Here is a 23004-nt window from a genome sequence, read left to right as displayed (position 1 = left end):
TAATAAGAATGTTATTGAGTGGCACAAAGGTGTAGGCTTAATGGAATTATAAATAAAAAAGCAAACTGGCCCTCCAATCGCCCTTTTTGACGTGGCAGACTCTTAGTAGTCAATCATCCAAACCCACCTAAAATCCGCAGTAGTGAATACTTAACCCCATAAACTGATCATATAAAGCCTCCAACGCTCCACCTAAATCCACATTTCATTCGATTCGTCGCGCAACTAAAAACTAAAACCTCCAAACAAAAAGATTTGATGGTATCAAAAATCCCGAACCCGGCAGAAGGATTCTACTTGGATCCTAATGGCATGGCCTTACCTGGACTCGGACCTTTCGCCTCGTCAGCTACAACGCCAACGGCAGCAGCTGCTGCCGCCGGGACGTCAACGGTGTCCACGTCGGAGGATCCGAGTAAGAAGATCCGGAAACCGTATACAATCACCAAGTCTAGAGAGAGCTGGACCGAACCCGAGCACGACAAGTTCCTTGAAGCTCTTCAGCTGTAAGTATGCATTAAACTCTTCATTTCCCTCTCGTTTTGAAGCTCTTTAAACTGTTTGGTTTTTAATTGAGTTGTGTATGCTTTAGTTGAATGTTCGTATTTGTTATTGATACTTTTGGTGGCTTTTCTCTAATTTTTGGTTAGGGTTTGAGAGTTTGGAAGTGATTGGATTTTGTTTGGATGTCGAGAAAATTTTGAATGAGAATAAACGAGTTTAGCTCCTATTTGGATTTTAAGAAATCCAGTGAGGGAATTCAAGAAATTTTACTTTTTTTTACTTCAAATTTTTGTTAAAATTAGTTTTTTATTATTTCAAACTTTGAATTTTTGTTCCCAAAAAAAAGGTTTGAGGGAAGCTGAGGAAAATTAACATTTTTTCTATTTGAAACATTCAGTTTATTTCTTTTTTGAAAAGAAAAAAAGGGGGAAGAAAATGTTAGCTATTAATTAAGTTATTAGAAGCTATTTCATTTGCAAAATGGATGTTTTCTATATGAATTGACTGATTTGTTTCTTTGCTTGAGTTGGTCATTTGTTGGGAATTTATATTACTCAAATTGACAATTGAAAGAAAAAAGTCTCAAATTTTTAGATGGGGATTCGCAAATAGTTAATTCTCTTATTAGGTGCATCAAAGAAGCCCATTTTTAAAGTTAATTTCTTCTGGAAAACATTCATTGTATTGTGAGGCACGGGCAACTGCTGTGGAAACAAAGTAAAAGGTACCCAGTAGGTGCTTCTAAATAGTGTATGTTGTATGATCCTCATGAATGGAGCATTTTTTAAAACCAATTCTAAATATTGTTTAAAACTTTCAGGATTACTGGTTCTTTATTGATGCGAGAGAGAATATTGTCTTGGAGAAATTCATTTAAGGTTGAAATTTAATTGACTATCCACAGAGACAGAGGATGCTTTTATGTTAATTCTTATTCTGGTGCCTGTTTTTCTTTCCCGATGGCCTTATATTATCATGATTCTGTTCAGATTTGACCGTGACTGGAAGAAGATTGAAGCATTTATTGGGTCAAAGACGGTTATTCAGGTACCTTAAAGTGCAGAATCCCTTTTATGTTATCTATTATTATCTGCACATCTCTCTCTTTTGTGTCACTTATACCTCCTAATTTGTTCTTCGGCTAACATTCTATGTGCAGTCAATTCCTGAGTGCCGACTGATTTGATGTATTGTTTCATAATCTACAATTGAAGTATTCCTTATTACTTCATATACTAATGGATACCTGTATCTACAAAAAGTGATGGAAATTTAACGGCACTCCTTGGCAGATTCGCAGTCATGCACAGAAGTACTTTCTAAAGGTGCAGAAGAATGGAACAGCTGAACATTTACCTCCGCCCAGGCCTAAAAGGAAAGCTGCTCATCCTTATCCTCAAAAGGCCTCGAAAAATGGTGAGAAGAGTTTGCTTTGAAGTATTTATTAGTGGTTACTATGCAAATTTAATAAAATCCTGTATGATGCTTTTGACAGCTCCAATGCTCTCACAAGTGTCTGGTTCCTTCCAATCATCATCTGCTCAACTAGAACCTGGACATTTTCTGAGGCCTGATTCTTCATCAATGCTTATGATTCCTATGGCTAGTGCTGCAACTTCCTGGACAAACAATGTTCAAACAGTCAGCTTATCACCTGCGTCAAAAGGTGCATTTGTTTAATCATGTTATATCAGTAACACCAACCTAATTAATGCTATACGTGGCCTTTATATTAGATTTCAGACATGTTTCTTAATTTTGATATCTGCTTTGCAGGACCAGAAGTGGCAAACAATCGTAGCAATAGTACCGATAGTACTCCAAAAGCACGAGTATCAGGGGAATTGACTGATCAAGGAGGGGAATTGACTGATCAAGGGAATAATAGCCATCCATTAAGAGGTTGGGCATTTGTGCTGCTAGCACTTGAGTACAATTCATGCAATATTCTGTCAAATTTTTTTCTTAGCACTATTAATGCTCTTTTGTTTGATGCAGTTCTGCCTGACTTTGCTCAAGTGTACACCTTCATCGGCAGTGTCTTTGACCCCAATGCTTCCGATCATGTGCAGAAACTTAAAAAGATGGATCCTATAGATGTTGAAACAGTATGTTATATTAAAAACTCTACTTTTTTTTTTCATTCCTTACGAATAAAAGTAAAGCTTTGCTGGCTTTATAATTGATCTTTAGTTTAATCCAAGTCCATCATTGTCACTTTAGCTTGACGCCTCTGGTTACTACAATTTTCTCAATGTTTACTCATCTATCTGGCTTCTATGCAGGTTCTGTTGTTGATGAGAAACCTCTCAATTAATCTGACCAGCCCTGATTTTGAGGATCATGTAGGTGTCTTCTAATAAACTCTTAATTTGGTTATTTAAATTCACTGTTCCATACTTTACGTCCCTTTCTGTTTAACGTACACCATTGTCATAGAGATGGTCTTCGAGCAGCTCGGGGTGTGTAGATGGGAGTGTGCTCCTTAGCCTTAAGCATTGCTCCATCTTATCATCACATGGAACAAATTTGCTTAAATCGTTCTCTGTTTCATTTGGTTCACAATTCAGAGCATGCTTTACAAATCTTCAGTTCTTTAAAAAACTAATTGAGCTAAAATTAGTTATTATATTTCCTTATTAACATTGCAATACAATTTCTCGACCTATTAATGCAGAGAAGGCTGCTGTCATCATATGAGATTGACCCGGAGACAGCTAACCATAGTGGTACGAACAATCTCCTCCTCGGTGGTGGCCAATAGAAGAATGTTATTTTGCTTTGGTGGGTGATGGGATACAAATCTTCTCTTAACTTAGGCAACTGTTCCAGGACTGGGTTTTCATTCATTTTTGCATACAAAGTACCGACGCTGGTATGATGATATGTCAGGGAAAATGATTATTAGGGAGCTTCAAACTGCCCTACTTCTAGTAAAGAAACACTGCAGAGGTTTTTACTGGTGTATCCTGGCAGTCTGACAATTGGCTGCAATTAGACATTGAGATTCGCTGTTCTGGGTTCATGTATATATATATAAAAGAGATGGAAATCACAGTTCTAGAGTGTATAGTTCAAGGTAATTTGGGAATGATATTTCTGTAAAGTGCTGGATTGTTTTGTATTCAAGTTTTGACTTGTTATTGTAGTAAATGTATCTGTAATTTCTGTGCTGTAGGCGCAAATGTTGGGCATGCAGCTGTAATTTTAGTGAGAGCTAGTATGTTACTAATTTCAATTTTGTGGACTTTTTTAATTTGTGGGATCTGTTCGTTATTTTTTGGGCCAAACAACATCGAAGCTGCTACAGCTTGAGTCCAGCAAATCGGGAAATTTCTACATTTACACGTCACAAAAAATGTCACTCTATTTGTTCTTGAAATGTATCGACTCCATTCTTTTTCCCTTTTTTCCGTCATTATTATGTATACAAGTTGTGAGTAAATGCTGTTTACAAAAAAAAAAAAAAAAAAAAAAAAAAAACGAAAAAGTGCTCCTAAACTCATGCCAGGCAGCATCTAGTACCTACCGTCAAAAAAAAAAAAATTAAACATCAATGCGAACCTGAGGTAATCTAACTGAACTATATGCAGTACTTCCAAATCAGCTATTGTCCTTACCAAAATCCCGTGTCCACCTGTTTGCCAAAGTTTCCTGAACCACGACCAACATCAGGTAAGGGATGTGTCTGTCTTGATCTTTCTTCCATCTGAAACGGCTTACCAACTGCAGCTGGATAACCGATAACACCAGCAGTATGACCTAATTACCACACAAACTTTGCAATCAGAAATGACCTATCTTAAAATTCAATTCCAAATCATAAAAACATGTCGAGCATGGCAGAATTTCATAACATGACAAATCATAAGCTTAACGAGCCAGTTAAGTTATTTTTTACCAGAGTTTGGCACTCTGAAGGGCCCATAATTTTGTCGCTGATAATGGTAAGGTAAATGTTGAGGTGGGTATAGCTCCTGACCATTAGAAGTCATTCCGCCATTGGGATGAGAAGAAGGCAAACCTCTTGGAAATCCATGAACTAGGTGATGAGCAAAATTGTTTGGACCCGGCATTTGCTGTGGCAGAGGACTATTTGTAGGATGACCAAACCTTCTTAGATCAGCATGAGGGTGTCGGAATGGATCAGCAAGCACATTTGATTGGAAACAGAGTGGCTGTGGAGTGTAAATATTGGTCTTTGAATTTGATGCTGGTATTTGAACTTGCTGAGCATCTGAAGATTTGAAATTAGCCCTCCCTGGATTCATCTGACAGTGCCCGAATTGTGGGAAACAATGCTGGGTATGCAAAGCTGCATAAAAACTCTCCAGGCCCATTTTATCATATGAATCAAAAACAGGACCCTCTAAACCAAGTTGAGTAGATCTTTTCTCACCAAGAAATGGGTTCAGATCTGCTAGCTTGTCATTAACATCAACTTGGGAACTTGAGGTCAACAAATTATCTTTAAACAAACGACCGGCAGACATGGAAGTGGATTCTAGCGGAAGTATGTAGTCATCCGCTGTAATCAAACTATCCTCATCCGGTAAAAAAAGTTCATCTGCTGAATTGGGATGCATACAAGCTGGCTCACTTCCAAGATTAAATCCTATTTTGGTCTGGTTATCATCGGAGATTGATAGATTCTCCTCAATTTTACTTGCTACAGTTTGCTTAGTCCAGCTTGAGGACATGATACCTTCACAATTTATCTTCATGGATCCAGATTCATTAGACAACCTGTGAGGCTTCAATACATCATTCCTTGTAAGCATGCCGAGAGAGTCTCTTTGAATACTGGAAAATTCAGTTGTTTGCGAATCCTTTGGGAAACCTGTTAAAGAAGGGTCATGGGTCAATTTCTTATCAAAATTCCAAGTATTGAATTATTAAGCATGTTACCATTACCTTCAATTTCGGAAAAACAAAGTTTATCTAAGGTTTCCCTGTTTAGCTTTGAAGATGTTTCTGCGTCTGTTTGGCATAGCCCCTTTTTTTCCAAAGAGAGGTACTGAGACGAAGCATGATCAGCAGCAGAAGTTGGATACTTTCCCTTTCTAGTTTTAGTACTCCAGCCTTTCACAGAGTGATGGTTAGTCGAGTAAAGTTCAATGGGATCTGGCAGCGTGGATAGTTCAAAGTATTCATGAGGAAGAACTAATGGAGTCACATTCCGTTTATTCCTATAATGCAATTGCTCAAAGATCTCATCAATGGCTGAAGAGGTGGTAGATGCCATAAGAGTCTGAACAGGTTCATTTCTTCCTGAAGGTAAATTTGCAGAGTTCTGCCGGGCAACTTCTTCATTCTGTGGTCCATGCACTTCAAAACCCTCTTTCAAGTAACCAGATGAGATGCCACCAGCTGGCTCCTTCTCTATTGAAATATCAAAGACTGACTTCAGATTCTCTAAAACTCAACTGGCAATAATTAGAAAAATTGATATTTACATAATATCCCCCAGTTTCTAGTTAACATAAAATTGTTTAAAAAACAAACTACTTTAACTTGAATATCATCAATGGTATAAGCATACCTCCAAGAAACTGATCATCTAAACCAGAAGAATGCAACCCATAGCCCTTGATCTGATCTCTTTTAGTGTCACAGGGCTGATAAGGTAACAAAAAAATGGGGACATTAGAAATATCAACTGTAACATCACTTAGAAACTCTGTTGTTTCAACTAAAATTTCCACTTAAGAGGGAGAGCAATGATGAATAAGCTCACAAGCATTCATTGAAGAGAATACAATTTTAAGTTCTAAAGTAAATATGAAAGATTTACATTAACTTTGTTGCTCATATTTCCAAGAGCTGCAGAATCAATTACCTCTGATGTAAAGGTACTTGTTAAGGATTTTGTAAGGGATCTGCTTTCAAGAACTGCGGGAAGAAGAAATGTGGATGCTAAAGCATGACCAGCAGGGTCGCCAGCTTCAGCTTGAGAGGCCACAGATTCCTCTGACTCATTGTATTTGTTCATAAACCTCTTACAATTTCCATTAGCCTCCAGAAGCAGGCCAATTTCTGGGTCCAAGTTCTCTTTATGCTCATCAAGAATTTTATTTTGTTTCTCCTGAAAAGCTTTGAGCTGTTCCTTTCTCATCAGCTCAAATGAATCTGAATGGAGGGATTCACGTTAGCAATATAAGATCAGTTGGGAACATTTACTGTCTGGGTGACTGAACCATGAAAAGCAAAAATGCACCACTGATATAAATCCACCTAACAAGAGAAAAAACAGGAAAGAGATTTTACCTCTTCTCCTTCTTTCCTCCTCTGCACTCTCCTGACTCAGATTCTCGGAAGAACCAAATGTCTCATTGTTATAGAAGTCCTCGTTCTCTGCCCTAGATTGTATTTTAGCCTGAAAGGAAAACAAATTTTGATCATAAACCATACCTTTTGGATATAACTTTTTAAACCTATTCCTTATGTTTTGGACTATAACGACAATTACATAAATCTTCTGAAGTGGTTAAATGCTCTACTACATTACTATCAATACCTTACAGAGATGCGGAGGCCGATAAGCCCCATCACTCCTCTTGGGTAGATGATATTCACTGCCTTTAACCACTGAATCAGTAGCCTCAGAAACACAATTAGATGCAATATCACCACTTCTGCTAAGATCACATTCTTGATTAGGGTGCAAATGTCGAGGCAGGTAGCCATGAAATGTGCCAGGGTCTGCATTGAACTATGAATGTCTCAATGCCACCACAAAAAAAATTAATGCAACTATGTAACTATCACAGGTCTGTCATCAAGAAATCTATGTGGAAAAAGCCATCATCATTTGCAATATATTTAGCTCAAGCAGAACCGCATCAAGCATGTAAATAACCTACATGTCTATATTAATTCAACTCTATAATTTCAGCCCCTTACATTGCCTAACAGGCATATTTTCCATAAGAAATACTGAATGCCTAAGTAGGTAGGATGGTTACGTTAATTGGGGAACACATTATGTTCAACACTACACCACCACCACTAGTACAATCTTAATCTGAAAGCCAGTCATAGAAGCCAGTGCTGTCACAAAATCAGGAAAGTCAGGTCTATTATTAGTGCTGCCTCAAATAAAAACAGACCAATAAGCATTTATATGGCTACATGAAGAACAAAAAATCAAGCCAGAGAGTACTTAGGTGCCTCAATTTGTCAATTTCAGCCAGAAGCTTTCTTTATATTCTAGCTACTAAGCCAAGATGAAAAGTTAAACAAATCTTCCACTCCCTCATATTTTGGGAATTGGTTGTAGAAAGATGAACATTGTGTCAGAAAAATAATCAAGATTAATAAGGACAAAATGCATTTCATTTTGAGTTTTACTAACTGCAGAATACATCTTGAAAAAAAAAACATAGGTATTCAATAATAAAGTACCTTCACTAATAACAGAAATCAATATAAATTACTAATTGATATTGGATTAATGACTCTCGTCACATAACTTCAGCTGATCAACTAATCGTTTACACAAATTCAACCTCGAGAATAGCATCCATACCAAATTTAAAGTACTAGATATCTGCCTAATCCTTATATTCCAACTTAAGGGAGCATGTAGAATGGTTTTTGAATATCGATCTTGGGGAATTAAAAATATTCCAAGTATAGATATTACTTAAATACATTGTTAAACAGAATCAAGAATCATGTATCAGCAAAACAAACAGATGATAGATTGAAATACTATTGAAATACTAGTAACTCACCCAAGGTGATGTCAATAACAGTATAAAGTACCTGAATTATGACAAGAATGCGATAATCCAGTCCAAGAAATGCTAAGTTCACTGCTACAACAGTTTAGAAAGACAATCAATTAAGCAATATTATAATCCAATTCAAGTACATTCTAATTCAAAAACAGCTCAAATGATTAGGACTGCCGATTATCACCAGTAGCATCATATGATCTTACCCTAAAATCGATTGGTCCAGGCCAATTGGTAGCTTTTGGCATGAATCCAACTCAGATAAAGAAATGAGCTCATTTCGTGTATACAATATTTTTGACTTTCTGTTCAACAAAACAAAATAAATTACAAACATTAATTACCAGGATCCTCTGTTCTCATTTCTTCATATAATGCATTAAAAGCACAAAACAAACTTTTCAGACTCCAGAAGTTCATCCGTTTGTTTGAACTTCCACTAACTCACTAAAGCCAAAACAGACACATGATATCATTTCTTTCCATTTTCCATCATTTTCTCAGCAACCAAACAGTATAACTTTTAACAAAAAACAAAAACAACTTAATGCACTAAAAATAAAATGCGTTGTAAAAATTTACTTGCGGAACATTGAACTTGAAGTATCGTCGTCTGATTTTGACAGGTACTGTGAACGTTGATCCTCAGCAGTTTCACTTTCTGATCTCATTTTCCCGGGAAAAATAACAAAGCTTACAAGTTGAAATTTCAAAAATTTGAAGTTCAATTACTTATCAGACAGCTATATTATTATTATTAGTATTTTTGTGTGCGCAGTACAAACCCTAGCGATGTTGATCAGCACAGTGAAACTAAGTCGTTTTAGTATGATCAAGTAACAACAAAAGAAGAACAGAGAAAAAAATGAAAGAGTATTTTAGTAAGTTCTTATAGGAAGCTTCACGGAAAGTTTGTGAGAAAAGCGAAGGAATATTTCTGTGAGTTAAAAAAAAAAAAAGAGTAAAATGCGTGTGTTTGGAAAGGAAGAAAGTGTGAGAAAATTAACAGAGGCGGAAGTACCGCCACCAGCACCACCTCAGTGTGTCAGTCAGTCGCTTTTTTGGTGTCACAGAAGCATTTGCTATATATGGTACGGTTGCTAATTTAGTGCCCGTGTTGAAGAAGAAAGAAAATGTTTGGTATTTTTTCATTTAGGCCCTTGCTTCTGTACATTATCTCAAATAAGGATACAGACTTTTCATTTATAATAAATATATCTCTTATTCATTGTGTAATAAATAGATCTCTTATTCAGTTATTCATATTTCATAGGGACATTCGTGCAATCGTATCGTGTTTGTTGTTGTGTCAAATTTAAGCAAACACGGATACAACTTATTTAAACTTATTTATTCATGGTGTTGAGATATCAGAATACTAATATAACACATTTCATTAATAATGTTAATCGTATTGACCTATTTGGCATACTTAATATTTAAAAAAATTAAAATTAATCTAAAATTAACAAATTTGTCAATGTTATTCTAAAAATAGGTCATATAAATTAATATAATTTAAATATGACATGAATAAGTTTAAAAAACAATCTAGACAGGGGATGAGCAATTAATTTAATGTTCCGTTAATATATTAGTTATTTTTTCGATAATATTACTACATATTATTTGATATTAATGTCATAACGTGTAATCGTGTTGAAGTAGTTTAATATAAATATAACAAGGTTATTTATCATGTCGTGTTGTGTCAACCATATTATTAATAATATCAATATTTATTAACATAAATACAAAAAAGTCTTGTCGTATTCATCTCGTATAATTGTATCGCAACCCATTTTGCCACCTCTATGTATTCACTAACTCTTGTTGAAAATATTGTATTACCCTTTGTGTTAAATTATATGATGTTGCCCTTCGAACATTAGATAATCTATTAAATGACATATTAAAATTAATCGTTAAATAGATAAATATGGATGTAAATTCTTGAAATGTATTTATGTGATACTCATTTTTGTAAGATTTGGTGTCCATATTGATTGGTACGTAGGTTTTAGATTCGGGTGATAGTGTAAGATGCTTTAGTTATTATTGTTCTTAAAGTAAGCGCAACGTGATTTTCAACTAATTTTACATTTCACAAGTATAATTACTGGACTCAATAGTTAATGGGTGGAATGCATGAGAGGTATTTGGTGATTTTAATATAGATTGAGAGTTATTTAGTCATTTTAATATAGATTAGAACGTATCTGATACAAATAGATAAACTATATATTTGTTTAAGAAAATATAAATATTTACGGTTCTAACTGATATTCCTAAAAAAATTGTGTATATTTATGCAATAGCAAAATATTGTTTAATTTATGTCCGTAATTAATTTGATCCATGAGTTTTTTGATTAATTGAGTTTTTTGGACAGTTTTATAATTGCGGACAAATATGAATCTCCCTGACAATGCTGCGCAAAGGAAAATAGTAAATGTCACAATCTTCTTTCTCTGAATAATATGGTCTTTGAGTGTTTGATTTTGTCGGGCAATTGACTTGATTATGTTTAAAGAAATAGGATATTTTTAATATAGACACGATTTTTGTGTTATGATTCTTGTTTTGTTATAAGTTTAACGGTTTATATTGCAAAATAAATAAATAAATAAATAAAAATAAACGGATTCCAATATCTTTGCTTTTATCATTATAATAAGACTTACGTATATAAGTAATCCCTTATTGAATCTCAATAATAAAAGTGTATTTTTTTCTGCTCATATGGGTAGAGAGAGATTCATTGTATAATATTTTAATTATCAATGTTATTCTCTTACTTAAATTTTATTTCAATGAGTAATAAGAACAATACTTGTTAAATAGCTATACTTCAAAATAATTTGACTTATGTATTGAAACATAATGAACTAGTATGTTTCTTATGTAAGGCAACAACTGATGTTTTTCTCATAACATAAAAGAGTTATGCTATATTTACAAACTCTTGAACAAATTATTTTTAAATAAAACTGATGTGGCATTACATGATTGTTTGAGTAAAATATAAAATAATGAAAACAAATCATGCGGGCTAAATGATGTCTTCATTGAATCGCTCGTATGAGGTCATATTAATTTATACTAAATAATTTGTCCAAAAAATTTGTAACTATATCATTATTCAATATAAAACAGTTAATCTTCCTTTGAATCCTTTCCTAGTATAAAATACATTACTTAATTTCATTTATTTAGGACTCACGCAATCATAAAGTAAATGAAAATGAGCAACTCAATATTCAGTTAGGCCTTGTTAATTACTATGGTTGAGTAGTTATAGCACTAACCTATTAGGTAAACACTGGTTGCTTTGGTTTGAAAACTAAGTTAATTATATCTCATAGTTGTATGATTAAAAACCTATAATATCTTTAACTATTTTTAGCAAAATTATTATTTAAAGGTCATATTTAACTATACGTTATCAATATTTTCTTCACATTATCTGTATTTTTAAGTTATATTACCTTAATACCAAATGACATCTTAATTGGATAGAAATATGGATATCTCTCCTACTAATTTAACTGGGTAGGTGTAGATATTTTTTTATTAATGTGACTGAATCAGATTTTCCTCTGATATTAAGTGAATATAGAAATCTATACGGTATTATAATTGAATTTGATCTAAAGTAGCTTAAGTAGGGATTTCAGATTTTACATATTAGTAAGTCTGTAAGTGTATCAAAAAATAATATTTTTTTCCGAAAAAGAAATCATTTCTGTTCAGAGGCCGAACTTAAATGGTTTTAGAAAGGCCTATCCCAAATATATGAAGCCCACTCAATTAAAAAAAGCCGGTTCAATCCAAATCACACCAATTACCCGGTCCAAAAGAACCCCACATAAATAGACCACCATTGCTAGGGTTTTGGATCCCCTTACATCTTTCCACTGAGACGAGCCATTCGTTCCTCGCGCAGCTTGACAGAAAGGGCTAAGCTCAATCTTCACTTCGCAACCATGGTACCTCCATCTCTCTCAATTAATTGTGCATAATATATAATTTGTATCCTATGAATCTACTTATTTGAATTTTATTAGTGACTTTTTTAAAAATTTTTAATTTATATTATCAGATTATTCCAGAGAAGAACCGCAAAGAAATCTGCAAGTACCTCTTCCAAGGTTCGTGTTTCACGATTTATTTTATTGAATAATGGGTTTGTGTTAGCTTGATTTGAGTACACTTCAATTTGAGTGTGTTTTATTTAATATTGCTAGATCTCATATTTATCAAAATATGACAGCTATGTATTAAGTACTTGTATTTCGCTCAATACAATTGAGTGTCTTATTGTTTGGCCGAGAAATATATGTTTTTCTTTGGTTGTTTCTGTGTAGAAAAATCAACTACCTAGTGAAGTATCATAATATGCATAATTAAGTGGTTTTTTTGATCTCATGCTTTTCATGTTCTATTAGAAGATACTTTCACTATGTTGTAAACACTTTTATTTGGGGGTTTTTTATTTAAATATACCTCATTTGTCCTTAAATGCCAAATCTATACCCCATTGCATATATATACCTCCAAAAAGTGTAAAAAGTCAAAAATAACCTAAAAAAATCATCTATTTACGTTTGTTTTCTCTCATGACTTCTATATAATAACACAACCAAAGTCGAGTATACTCGACTTTTTACCCGACTTAATTAAAAGGAAAATTTTCATTTCAATTTAAGTCGAGTATTCTCAACCAATTACCGAACTTCAATGAAAAGTCAAGAATTTTTGCTGAATGAATATTGGGTAAAGTTAAATTAAAGTCAGGTATTCTCGACTCTTTACTCGACTTACTTGAAAAAATCAAGAATTTTTCAGATAATTTTTTATTTTAATTGAAGTCGAGTATTCTCGACTATTTACCCGACTAACATGAAAAAGTCGAGAATTTATGCTGAATTATTAATTGTGTATGGTTTGGTTGAAGTCGAGTATTCTCGACCATTTACCCGACTTCGAGGAGTTGGGTTTAGTTTTATGAGGATTTAGTTGTGGTTATTTTTGTACTTTCTCTAATTTTTTAGAGTATATATGTGTAAAATTTAAGAGTGTTATAATTTTAGGTATATATTGGGTATTTTGAAGGGAATGGGGTACATCCCACACAATTCTCCCTTTATTTGGCTCAATGTGATTGTTTTGTTGATTGACAATATATAGTGAAAACGCCCAAATATTATTGGTTGCTGAGAAAATTCCAGAAAATGATGCTATATCTAGACTAGGATCATGATTGGGCTTGCATAAGAACTTGATTCGGTTAAAACTGAAATTGATAAAATAATGTGGTACTGCAATTCTTGTTAGTTGAATTAAATTTGCTTTGAATCCACAGAGGGAGTATGCTATGCAAAGAAGGATTATAATCTTGCGAAGCACCCAGAAATCGATGTTCCAAACCTGCAGGTGATTAAGCTGATGCAGAGCTTCAAATCTAGGGAGTATGTTCGTGAGACATTTGCGTGGATGCACTATTATTGGTACCTTACGAATGATGGGATTGAGTTTTTGAGGACTTACCTCAATCTTCCATCAGAAATTGTTCCTGCTACCTTGAAGAAATCCGCTAAGCCAGCTGGTCGCCCGATGGGTGGACCTGGTGGTGATCGTCCAAGGTATATTTTACTTTATTTCTCATTCCTATTTTGGACTTTGTTTGTTTTTCTTGTTGAATTAATTTTTCTTGTTCTCTTGGTATGTGATTAATGTTTCTCAATATTTTACTTTAGGGGCCCACCTCGTTTTGATGGAGACCGACCGAGGTTTGGTGACCGTGAAGGGTACCGTGGTGGTCCTCGTGGTGGTGACTTTGGTGGTGAGAAAGGTGGAGCCCCTGCTGATTTCCAGCCATCCTTCAGGGTAATTTTACTTCCACCAAGTTCTTACATTTTCTATAGATATACATTCGGTAAAGTAATCCATGGTTGCAATAAGAGCTTGCTTCTTATTATCATGGTTTTGTGAATTAGTCTGTTTCATGTGAATTGTTAAACCACATAATTTAAAAAGAAAGAAAGAAAAAGGCTAACGGTTTGTAACTTGGCCTTGACTAATTCCACCTTTATATTTTTACTCACCTGTTCTTTTTGTTCTTCAGGGTTCTGGTGGAAGACCTGGTTTTGGTCGCGGAGGTGGAGGCTATGGTGCAGCTCCATCAGGTTCAGGATTTCCTTGAAGTTAAGGCCGGTTTGCTTAGTTCATGTTTGCCCCAAATTAGTGTTTCAAGTCTTTAGAACAAGTCTAATGCCTTTGTTGAATTTTCTATAGTATTTCTGTAAGCTTTAAAGTACAATATTAAGTTCATTATGAGATCTTCAGTTTTTCCTCAGCATGGCTGTTGGTTTAAATGGAACCCTCATCAGTATTTGCATTATGGTTACGGCAGTTGTATTTTGATATTTCGTATAAGTGTCATTCTATGGTGCTGTGATTAAAGTTATGGCATCAATACCGTAAGTCAACATAAATTATGTAAATGAAACATAAAACTTGTAAACTTAACATAAAATTCGTAAATCAACATTAATTGTAAAATTAAAAATAGGGTTATTATTATTTCACTATTTTAAAAATTGTCAAATATCAAATGATTATAATAAGTATTTTTTTTAATTATTTTTTTACTATATATTTATAAAAATATTATTTTATTACTTTTTCGTTATAACTGTTAGTTGACTAGTTAGTTGATTAATAAAATATCAATTTCACTCTTCATGATTTAAAAAAAAAAAAAACTTGAAACTTATTTATAAAATAAATTTGTAATATATTTATTAAAATGGATATATAATACAAATATAATTCTTCTTGCTGGAATTATGATATATGGATTATAAATTTATCTTGTTATTTTTTTTATCATTAAAGGTAAAATTGGTATTTTATTAGTCAGCTAACAGGTCAATTAATAGTTGTAACGAAAAAGTAATAAAATGATATTTTTATAAAGATATAGAAGGAAAATGATAGGAGACAATATTTGTTGTAGTCATTTGATATTTGAAAAATTTTTAAAGTGATAAAATGATAATAAACCTTAAAAATAAGATTTGTAAATGAAAGGTAAAATGAATAAATTGATATAAAATTGGTAAATTTATATATTATTAGTAAATAAAACAAAAATATGTAAATAAACATTAAGTGCATGATAAAATATAAATTTTAAAAATTAAACATAAGATTTGTAAATGAAACATAAAACAAGTGAATTAATATAAAACTAGTAAGTTGATGTATTATTAGTAAACAAAATAAAAACTTGAAAATATAATTTAAAAGGAAAAATATCCACCGTCTACTCGTTTTTTTCAATTTTTTTTAAAAATACACAACTCTTTTTTTTTTTTTTGTTAGAATTCACCTAAAGTTACATTTTATTTCACTTTTCCACTTCCATTTGGAATCCGTTAAGAAAACTAACGGAAACTTTAAAAAATGATTATTTTACCCTCAAAACGAAAATTACAATTTCACCCTAAAAAATGCCAAAAATAATAAGATTTAATGATTAATATCATTATTGGTACGTTAATGAAGCACAGAAAAATCTTAACTATTAAAGATTATAACTCAATGAATAATAAAACTCTACTTATCTTAAATTCAATTGATGGTTTGCGAGATTAAGTTATTTTTAATACTGCTGTTATAATTTAGCATTTTAATTACAGACATATTTTTTTAAAAAAACCCTGCATTTGATGGTTGTAAAATTAATTTCTTTATTAACCCATTGGGAAAATAATTAGATTTAATCTGATTATTTTTGGCAGTTTTTAGGGTGAAATTATAATTTTCGTTTTGAGGGGTAAAATGGTCATTTTTTAAAGTTTCTGTTAGTTTTCTTAACGGATTCTAAACATAATTTTAAGTTTTCGTTAGTTTTCTTAACGGATTCCAAACGGAAGTAGAAAAGTGAAACAAAATGTAACTTTAGGTGGATTCCAGCTAAAAAAAAAAGAAATTGTGTATTTTTGAAAAAGTTAGAAAAAACGGGTGGACGGTAGATATTTTTTTAATTTAAAACTAGTAAATCAACATTAATTGTAAAATAAAATATAAATTTTGGAAATGAAAAAAAAGACTTGTAAAGAAAAGGTAAAATAAATAAATTATTGTAAAATTGATAAATTGATGTATTATTTGTAAATAAAATAAAATTTATAAATATAATATAAAACTAGTAAATCAACATTAAACGTAAAATAAAACATAAATTTTGGAAATTGAGCATAAGATTTGTAAATGGAAGGTAACACAAGTAAATTAATATAAAATTAGTAAATTAACGTCATTTTTTAATTATATCCAATCTTAGAGCTATTTACTCGAATAAATGATAAACAAAATAAAAACTTACAAATATAACATAAAATTAGTAAAACAATACTAATTGTGAAATAAGACATAAATTTGAGAAATAGAATATAAGACTTTTAAAAAGAATGTAAAACAAGTAAGTCACTATAAAACTAGTAAATTGATGTATTATTGATAAATAAAGTGAAAACTTACAAATATGACGTAAAATAAGTAAATCAACACTAAGTGCAAAATAAAACATAAATTTTGTAGATTCTGCCTAAAACTTAAGAATAAAAGATAAAATATTTAAATTATTGTGAGAGTTTTTGCTAAAAAAAAAATCACAATTGAAAATAAAAACTCATTATAATGTTTATTACCTTATATATTTATTGATTTTTTTTATTTAAATTGAATAATGCTACTTTTGCATTTATGTGATACATGTGATGTTTTTTATTAAGGGTGAAATTCGTTTTCAAAATTGGATCTTGAAAAAAAAAATATTATTTTAGTATCTTTTATAGTTGTTGTAGGATGAAATTATTTAGTATCATTCTACACTTCCTCAACAACCTAAATGGTATTTAAGTGCAAATAAAAAGTTTAAAACTACATGAAGTATGTGTATGACTCAAAATTAGATATAATTTTATTGCTATATCATATATGTGTCTAGTAATATAAGATTTTTTTAAAAAAAATTTCTTGATCCATATCAAGATAAATAATTGTGCTTAATTAACTTGTGTAATAAATACATATTATTATAGAAAATTGGAAAAAAATATATACAAATATCATAGAATACATATAGAATTTATGGTTAAATCAATTCAATAAAAACTTATTCCACTTTTTTTAGCATAATTTTTTTGTTTAATTAATGAATAATTTTTTCTTTATTTAATTTAAAGAAAATATTTTTTGTATATATAAAAAATATTTTTCACTAAAATTCTCTAAAAACAATATTAAAATTTTTAAATAATTAATAATCTTATATAAATTTATTAATTTTAGTTTACGTTTATTAATTCTATACATAATTTATAATACTTATATTTATCACCATATTAATACCATAATTTCCGATAATACTTATATTTATCACCATATTAAAACCATAATTTCCGTTACGGCATCATAAAATTTTCCTTGGATCGAATAAACATGTCTGGCATTTGCACTCTATTACCATTGGGTGGAACCTGAATCTGAGACCTTCCCTTTAACTCATCCCCTGTATCAGCTTGCAAATTTCACCCTATCACTTCTCATTAACCGTACGGTTATTCCCGAGAAGATTGTTAAATATTATTAAGTCAAATTGACTTGAATCATTATTAGTCTCGAAAGGCAGTGAAAAACATTCGCGGGGCAATGTGCCAATGTCTAAATGCATGTTTAGCAACTGATCAAAGCTAGACATGCCCGTTCTGCCTCCAGAATGTTTTGTGCGTTCGAGCAGTTCCTGCAAGGGCAGTTTGAGGCAATTGATCAAGGCTAATATAATTTCAGAACGCTGATGCCAGAGAAGAGATAATTAACATTCTAGTGGATTAGTAGTTGGACTTGGACGTAAAGCTAGGGAACTCATTTTACATTAACTCTATAGGCAAGATACAACTTGGTGAAAATCAGAAACAAAAACACCATCTATGACCTTGCAAATCAAAAAACAAAAGACACAAGACACTAACAGACAGACACAAAAGGGACACTTGGTACCCTGGAACGACACAACCTTTGCCCAATAACAGAGACCCGATTACTCAAGAATAATATGACATATATTAACTCCTCAATCAACCTCCTCCATCTTGCTCTCCTCAGCCCCATCTTCCTCCAAAGCAGGCATGTCGATGTCTTCATCAGCATTCTCTTCTTCATCAATGCTCAGACCCAATTTCAACATCCTGTGAATCCTGGAACCAAATGTGTTTGGATCATCAAGGCTGAACCCAGAGGTCAAGAGGGCAGTCTCAAAGAGCAGCATCGTGAGATCCTTCACCGACTTGTCATTCTTGTCAGCTTCAGCTCTCTTTCTGAGCTCCTCCATGATTCCATTGTCAGGGTTGATTTCCATTGTCTTCTTGCTTGACATGTAAGAGCTCATACTGTTATCCCTCAAAGCCTGGGCCTTCATGATCCTTTCCATGTTAGCGCTCCAGCCATACTCTCCAGTGACCAAACAGCAAGGAGAGTCAACAATCCTATCAGAAACAACCACCTTCTCAACCCTATCACCCAAGATATCCTTCATTGTCTTGCAAAGATTCTCAAAAGACTTCTTCTTTTCCTCTTTCTTCTTCTTCTCTTCTTCAGTTTCATCATCAAGTTTCAATCCTTCCTTAGTGGCAGAGACTAGCTTCTTGCCTTCGTATTCCTTCAACTGACCAACAGCATACTCATCAATAGCATCAACCATGTAGAGGACTTCATAACCCTTCTTCTTGAGCCGCTCCAAGAATGGAGAGTTCTCCACAGCCTTCTTGCTCTCACCAGTTATGTAGTAAATATCCTTCTGGCCCTCCTTCATTCTGGTGACGTAGTCCTTCAAGCTTGTGAGCTCCTCACTACTCTTGGTTGAATGGTAGCGGAGCAGGTCAGCCAATTTAGCTCTGTTCTGGCTGTCCTCGTGGATGCCCAACTTCAAGTTCTTGGAGAATGCATCATAGAACTTGTTATAGTCCTCCTTGTTCTCGGCAATCTCATTGAACATCTCAATGCATTTCTTCACAAGGTTCTTCCTGATCACCTTCAGGATCTTGTTCTGCTGCAACATCTCACGAGAAATGTTGAGTGGCAAGTCATCTGAATCAACAACACCCTTAATAAATCCAAGGTACTCCGGAATAAGCTCCTCACAGTTATCCATAATGAACACCCGCCTAACATAGAGCTTGATGTTGTTCATCTTCTTGCGGGTGTCAAACAAATCAAATGGAGCCCTCTTCGGAACGAAGAGAACAGCCTTAAATTCAAGCTGACCCTCAACAGAGAAATGCTTGACAGCAAGGTGATCCTCCCAGTCATTGGTCAAGCTCTTATAGAACGATGCATATTCCTCCTTGGTAATCTCCTCAGGCTTGCGCAACCAGATGGGTTTCTGCTTGTTGATTAGTTGCCACTCGTGAGAAACCTCCTTAATCTTCTTCTTCTTCTTGCCCTCCTTCTCCTTCTCCTCATCAACATCCTCCACATCGCCTTCCTCCTCCTTCTTGGGCTCATCATCTTCATCATCGCTAATTTCCTTCTCAGTTGTCTTCTCAGTCCAGAGGTAAATAGGGTAGCTGATGAATTCAGAGTGCTTCTTCACAAGGTCCTTAATTCTCCTCTCCTCCAAGTACTCAAGCTGCAAAATGATTACACCAACACATTACATCAATAACGTAGTCTGAAACCAATCAAAACAAGTTGTTAGTTACTAATAGCCAATCACTTCGACAATTTTACCTGATCCTCCTTGAGGTACAGAGTCATCTTGGTACCTCTACCAAGGGGCTCTCCACTAACATCCCTGGTAACAGTGAAAGAACCACCAGCTTGTGATTCCCAGATGTATTGCTCATCGTCATTGTGCTTTGTAGTCACAACAACCCTCTCAGCAACAAGGTAAGCCGAATAGAAACCAACACCAAATTGACCAATCATTGACACATCAGCCCCGGCCTGCAAAGCCTCCATAAACTCCTTGGTCCCGGATCTCGCAATTGTACCCAAATTATTTACCAAATCTACACAATTCCAAAATCAACATACGTTCAGAACCCTGTTCCCACATTATGATATGATTGAGTTTCTGGTCCAATATGCAATTTTGAAGTAACCAGACACTAAACACGTAACACAACTTCTTTGCACATATAATATTATACCTGCTTTGGTCATGCCGATACCGCTATCAACAATAGTGAGCGTCTTGTTAGCCTTGTCAGGGATGATTCTGATGAAAAGCTCTGGTTGTCCATCGAGCTTGCTCTTGTCCGTCAGGCTCTCGAATCGAATCTTGTCCAAAGCCTAATAAAGCACCATTACCGTTAATCAATTGAATCAATTCATTAACAATAATAATTACGATAAAAGGACAACGAACAATAACAAGATAAAAATAAATACGCACATCAGAGGAGTTGCTGATGAGTTCACGAAGGAAAATCTCCTTGTTGCTGTAGAAAGTATTGATGATCAAACTCAACAGCTGGTTGATCTCTGCCTGGAATGCGAATGTCTCAGTGTCCGCCATTGCTCTTCCTCACAACACAGAATAAACAAAAGAAAAAAATTGGAAACAAGAATACCGAAGAGAATTGCTTTTGCTTTTGCTTTTGCTTGCGCAGAGAGATTTTTATAAAGCGAAAGGCGATTCGAGGAGAGGAAATCAATCCGCATTTATACAGAGGGCATGGTCCCCGAAATCGTCGAGGAAAAGTGGGAAGAGTGAGGTTCTGGAGTGTTCCATTAAACGACGCCGTTTCTCTTCGGTTTCGGTTTGGGGCCGTTTAAGCGGGAGAGTTGGTTTTAGTTTACTTTAATGATGGCCAGTAAAATTGGGATTCGAGAATGTTCGAACAGCTATCAAAGTCTCGAATGTTCTTTTTCATTGCGTGACGGACCGTTTACGACGATCCCCGATGATCAATAATAATAGTACGGAGGAAGAAAGACTTCGCACCTTTTTTTATTTTTTATTTTATTTTAATATTTTCTTTAACATTGGGCTTATGGAGTACTGGACCAATAGGAAGCAAGAGACTGCGACAATAAAATTGAAATTATTATATTTTTGTACCACTATAGTAACGTTATACTTCCCAACCGATGCGCTATATTCGTGATTTTGGAACATTTCACATGCCACACGAGGTGGATTGGATTCCACGTTAATTATAAATGTAGATGCTTAAGCTAGGAAAATGATTACAACTCTTCGACTTTGCGATCTTTTTCCAAATTCTTCATTTCTACCCAATAAATTCCATTTCGATTAAGAATTTATAATTACAAATTAAGCTAGAATTAAATCTATAATCACAATCACATTAAAACTGAATTATTAGTTATACAATGTAACTTAGCAGTCACCTACATTATCAGTCACTCAAAAAAACTGATTAAAATTTGATCATTCTACCTTATTGAGGATGGATTAGTCGTTAGTTACTATTTTTTTTATTGATTTATACGTAAATAACCAAAATCATTATCAATTACTCTTAGGAGCAAGCACTGCTGCACTAACAAGCAAAAATGAAAGACACAGTCAGCACTCTTGCCTTGTTTATTTGCAGGATTGTTCGCACATGCATCGTCGATTTGTGCTATACTGGTGTATATTTTGGTAATAATTAATAAAGTTATTTTGTGTTAGGCGATATTAAGTATTTTTAATTGGCTTTTTTTAGTTAGAGTGAGATCTAAAAAAAGGTGGGTGGGTATACGAGTGTTACACACAAGTTTGTCAGCCAGTTCAGTCGGGATTTTATGTCTTAATATCAGCGCTCGCTAAACTATCGAAGAAGCAAAGTTCAAGGCATCGAATTTTAAAACAATTCATAAAAATCTGGGAATAAATGTAAAATATTTAACTTTCTGGGGGGCCAAAACATAAAATACTCAACATTTTTGGATTTGAATTATAAATGTGGCTTTTATGAATTTGAAAAAGAAGTTGTACAACCAGCACTAGCGGGAACACAGGGTCCAGGCTATTGCAGATCTTGACGTGGATCCACAACTGGATGGAAACTTTGCAAGCAACTTCGTAAAAATCACATGATTGTATTTGATATCCTGTTTTTGTTTTATCTTCTTGTTAATTCCCTTTGAAACATAATAACAAAGTGGCCCATTAACTACTCTAATTCATTAGAAAACCGTGCTATATGTTCCGATAATCTTAAATAAATAAAATTATTATTGGAAATTAAATTGTGTGAAGATGTTTGCTGCTGTGTGTGAGTGTGAGGGCTGCTAGTTAAAGCCTTGAAGAAGCTTGATGCCTTGTAATTGACATCCTCTTTTGGGCCTTGTGTATATTGGGCCTGATGCATTCCGAATCTATTTTGGGCTGGTGGTGTAACTCATTTAAACCCAACAATTTTAGTAATGAATTGTATACAATCCACAAACTCAGACTCCTCTTATACTTCTCTTATTAACATTATTGTTCATTTATTTGGGTATATGCCAAATGTACCGTTAAACTCTTTCTTTCACACGCATGATATTGACCCGAGAGCTGGCAAAACGGGTCATCGGGTCGTGTTCGTGTCATGTCAAATTTAAGTCGACCCATTTAATAATCGTGTCAAAATATTGAGACCCAAACCGGACACGAAAAAATAATCAGATTACCCAATAACCCACTTAATATCTATATATTAAACAAAAGTTATATCAAATATTTACACACTAT

General features: G+C 33.6%; 4 protein-coding genes across 8 annotated transcripts; 2 read left to right on the top strand and 2 right to left on the bottom strand.

The window, feature by feature from the left end:
• Positions 1–197: 197 nt before the first annotated feature.
• On the top strand, positions 198–3760 carry LOC18032158 (protein REVEILLE 6). Its single transcript, XM_006421977.2, has 8 exons — positions 198–506; positions 1494–1551; positions 1797–1920; positions 2000–2170; positions 2281–2406; positions 2503–2612; positions 2790–2849; positions 3182–3760. Exons 1-8 carry the CDS (start codon positions 259–261, stop codon positions 3266–3268), a joined length of 984 nt encoding a protein of 327 aa, XP_006422040.1. The 5' UTR covers positions 198–258; the 3' UTR covers positions 3269–3760.
• A 206-nt stretch (positions 3761–3966) lies between these two features.
• LOC18033172 lies at positions 3967–9286 on the bottom strand. Of its 5 annotated transcripts, XM_024178883.1 has the most exons (12): positions 8826–9286; positions 8450–8548; positions 8272–8324; positions 7022–7206; positions 6772–6880; positions 6344–6633; positions 6047–6122; positions 5419–5886; positions 4904–5344; positions 4406–4819; positions 4125–4266; positions 3967–4029 (listed from the first exon to the last, which is right to left on the bottom strand). In XM_024178883.1, exons 1-12 carry the CDS (start codon positions 8912–8914, stop codon positions 4023–4025), a joined length of 2373 nt encoding a protein of 790 aa, XP_024034651.1. In that variant the 5' UTR covers positions 8915–9286; the 3' UTR covers positions 3967–4022. The 5 variants fall into 5 exon arrangements, with proteins under 5 accessions (XP_024034651.1, XP_024034644.1, XP_024034653.1 ...); XM_024178876.1 differs by having other exon boundaries at positions 4406–5344; XM_024178885.1 differs by having other exon boundaries at positions 4406–5344; positions 7022–7092.
• Positions 9287–12124: 2838 nt separating this feature from the next.
• LOC18032785 (40S ribosomal protein S10-1) lies at positions 12125–14652 on the top strand. Its single transcript, XM_006421974.2, has 5 exons — positions 12125–12232; positions 12346–12394; positions 13609–13888; positions 14003–14132; positions 14371–14652. Exons 1-5 carry the CDS (start codon positions 12230–12232, stop codon positions 14446–14448), a joined length of 540 nt encoding a protein of 179 aa, XP_006422037.1. The 5' UTR covers positions 12125–12229; the 3' UTR covers positions 14449–14652.
• Positions 14653–18158: 3506 nt separating this feature from the next.
• On the bottom strand, positions 18159–21145 carry LOC18033006 (heat shock protein 83). The gene is made up of 4 exons (XM_006421973.2): positions 20710–21145; positions 20465–20606; positions 20043–20323; positions 18159–19941 (listed from the first exon to the last, which is right to left on the bottom strand). Exons 1-4 carry the CDS (start codon positions 20830–20832, stop codon positions 18388–18390), a joined length of 2100 nt encoding a protein of 699 aa, XP_006422036.1. The 5' UTR covers positions 20833–21145; the 3' UTR covers positions 18159–18387.
• Positions 21146–23004: the final 1859 nt, after the last annotated feature.

Source organism: Citrus clementina, unplaced genomic scaffold (assembly GCF_000493195.1).
Source record: "Citrus clementina cultivar Clemenules unplaced genomic scaffold, Citrus_clementina_v1.0 scaffold_9, whole genome shotgun sequence".
In the NCBI taxonomy this organism is placed as follows: domain Eukaryota; kingdom Viridiplantae; phylum Streptophyta; class Magnoliopsida; order Sapindales; family Rutaceae; genus Citrus; species Citrus x clementina.
This window is presented reverse-complemented; position numbering and strand designations above follow the sequence as displayed.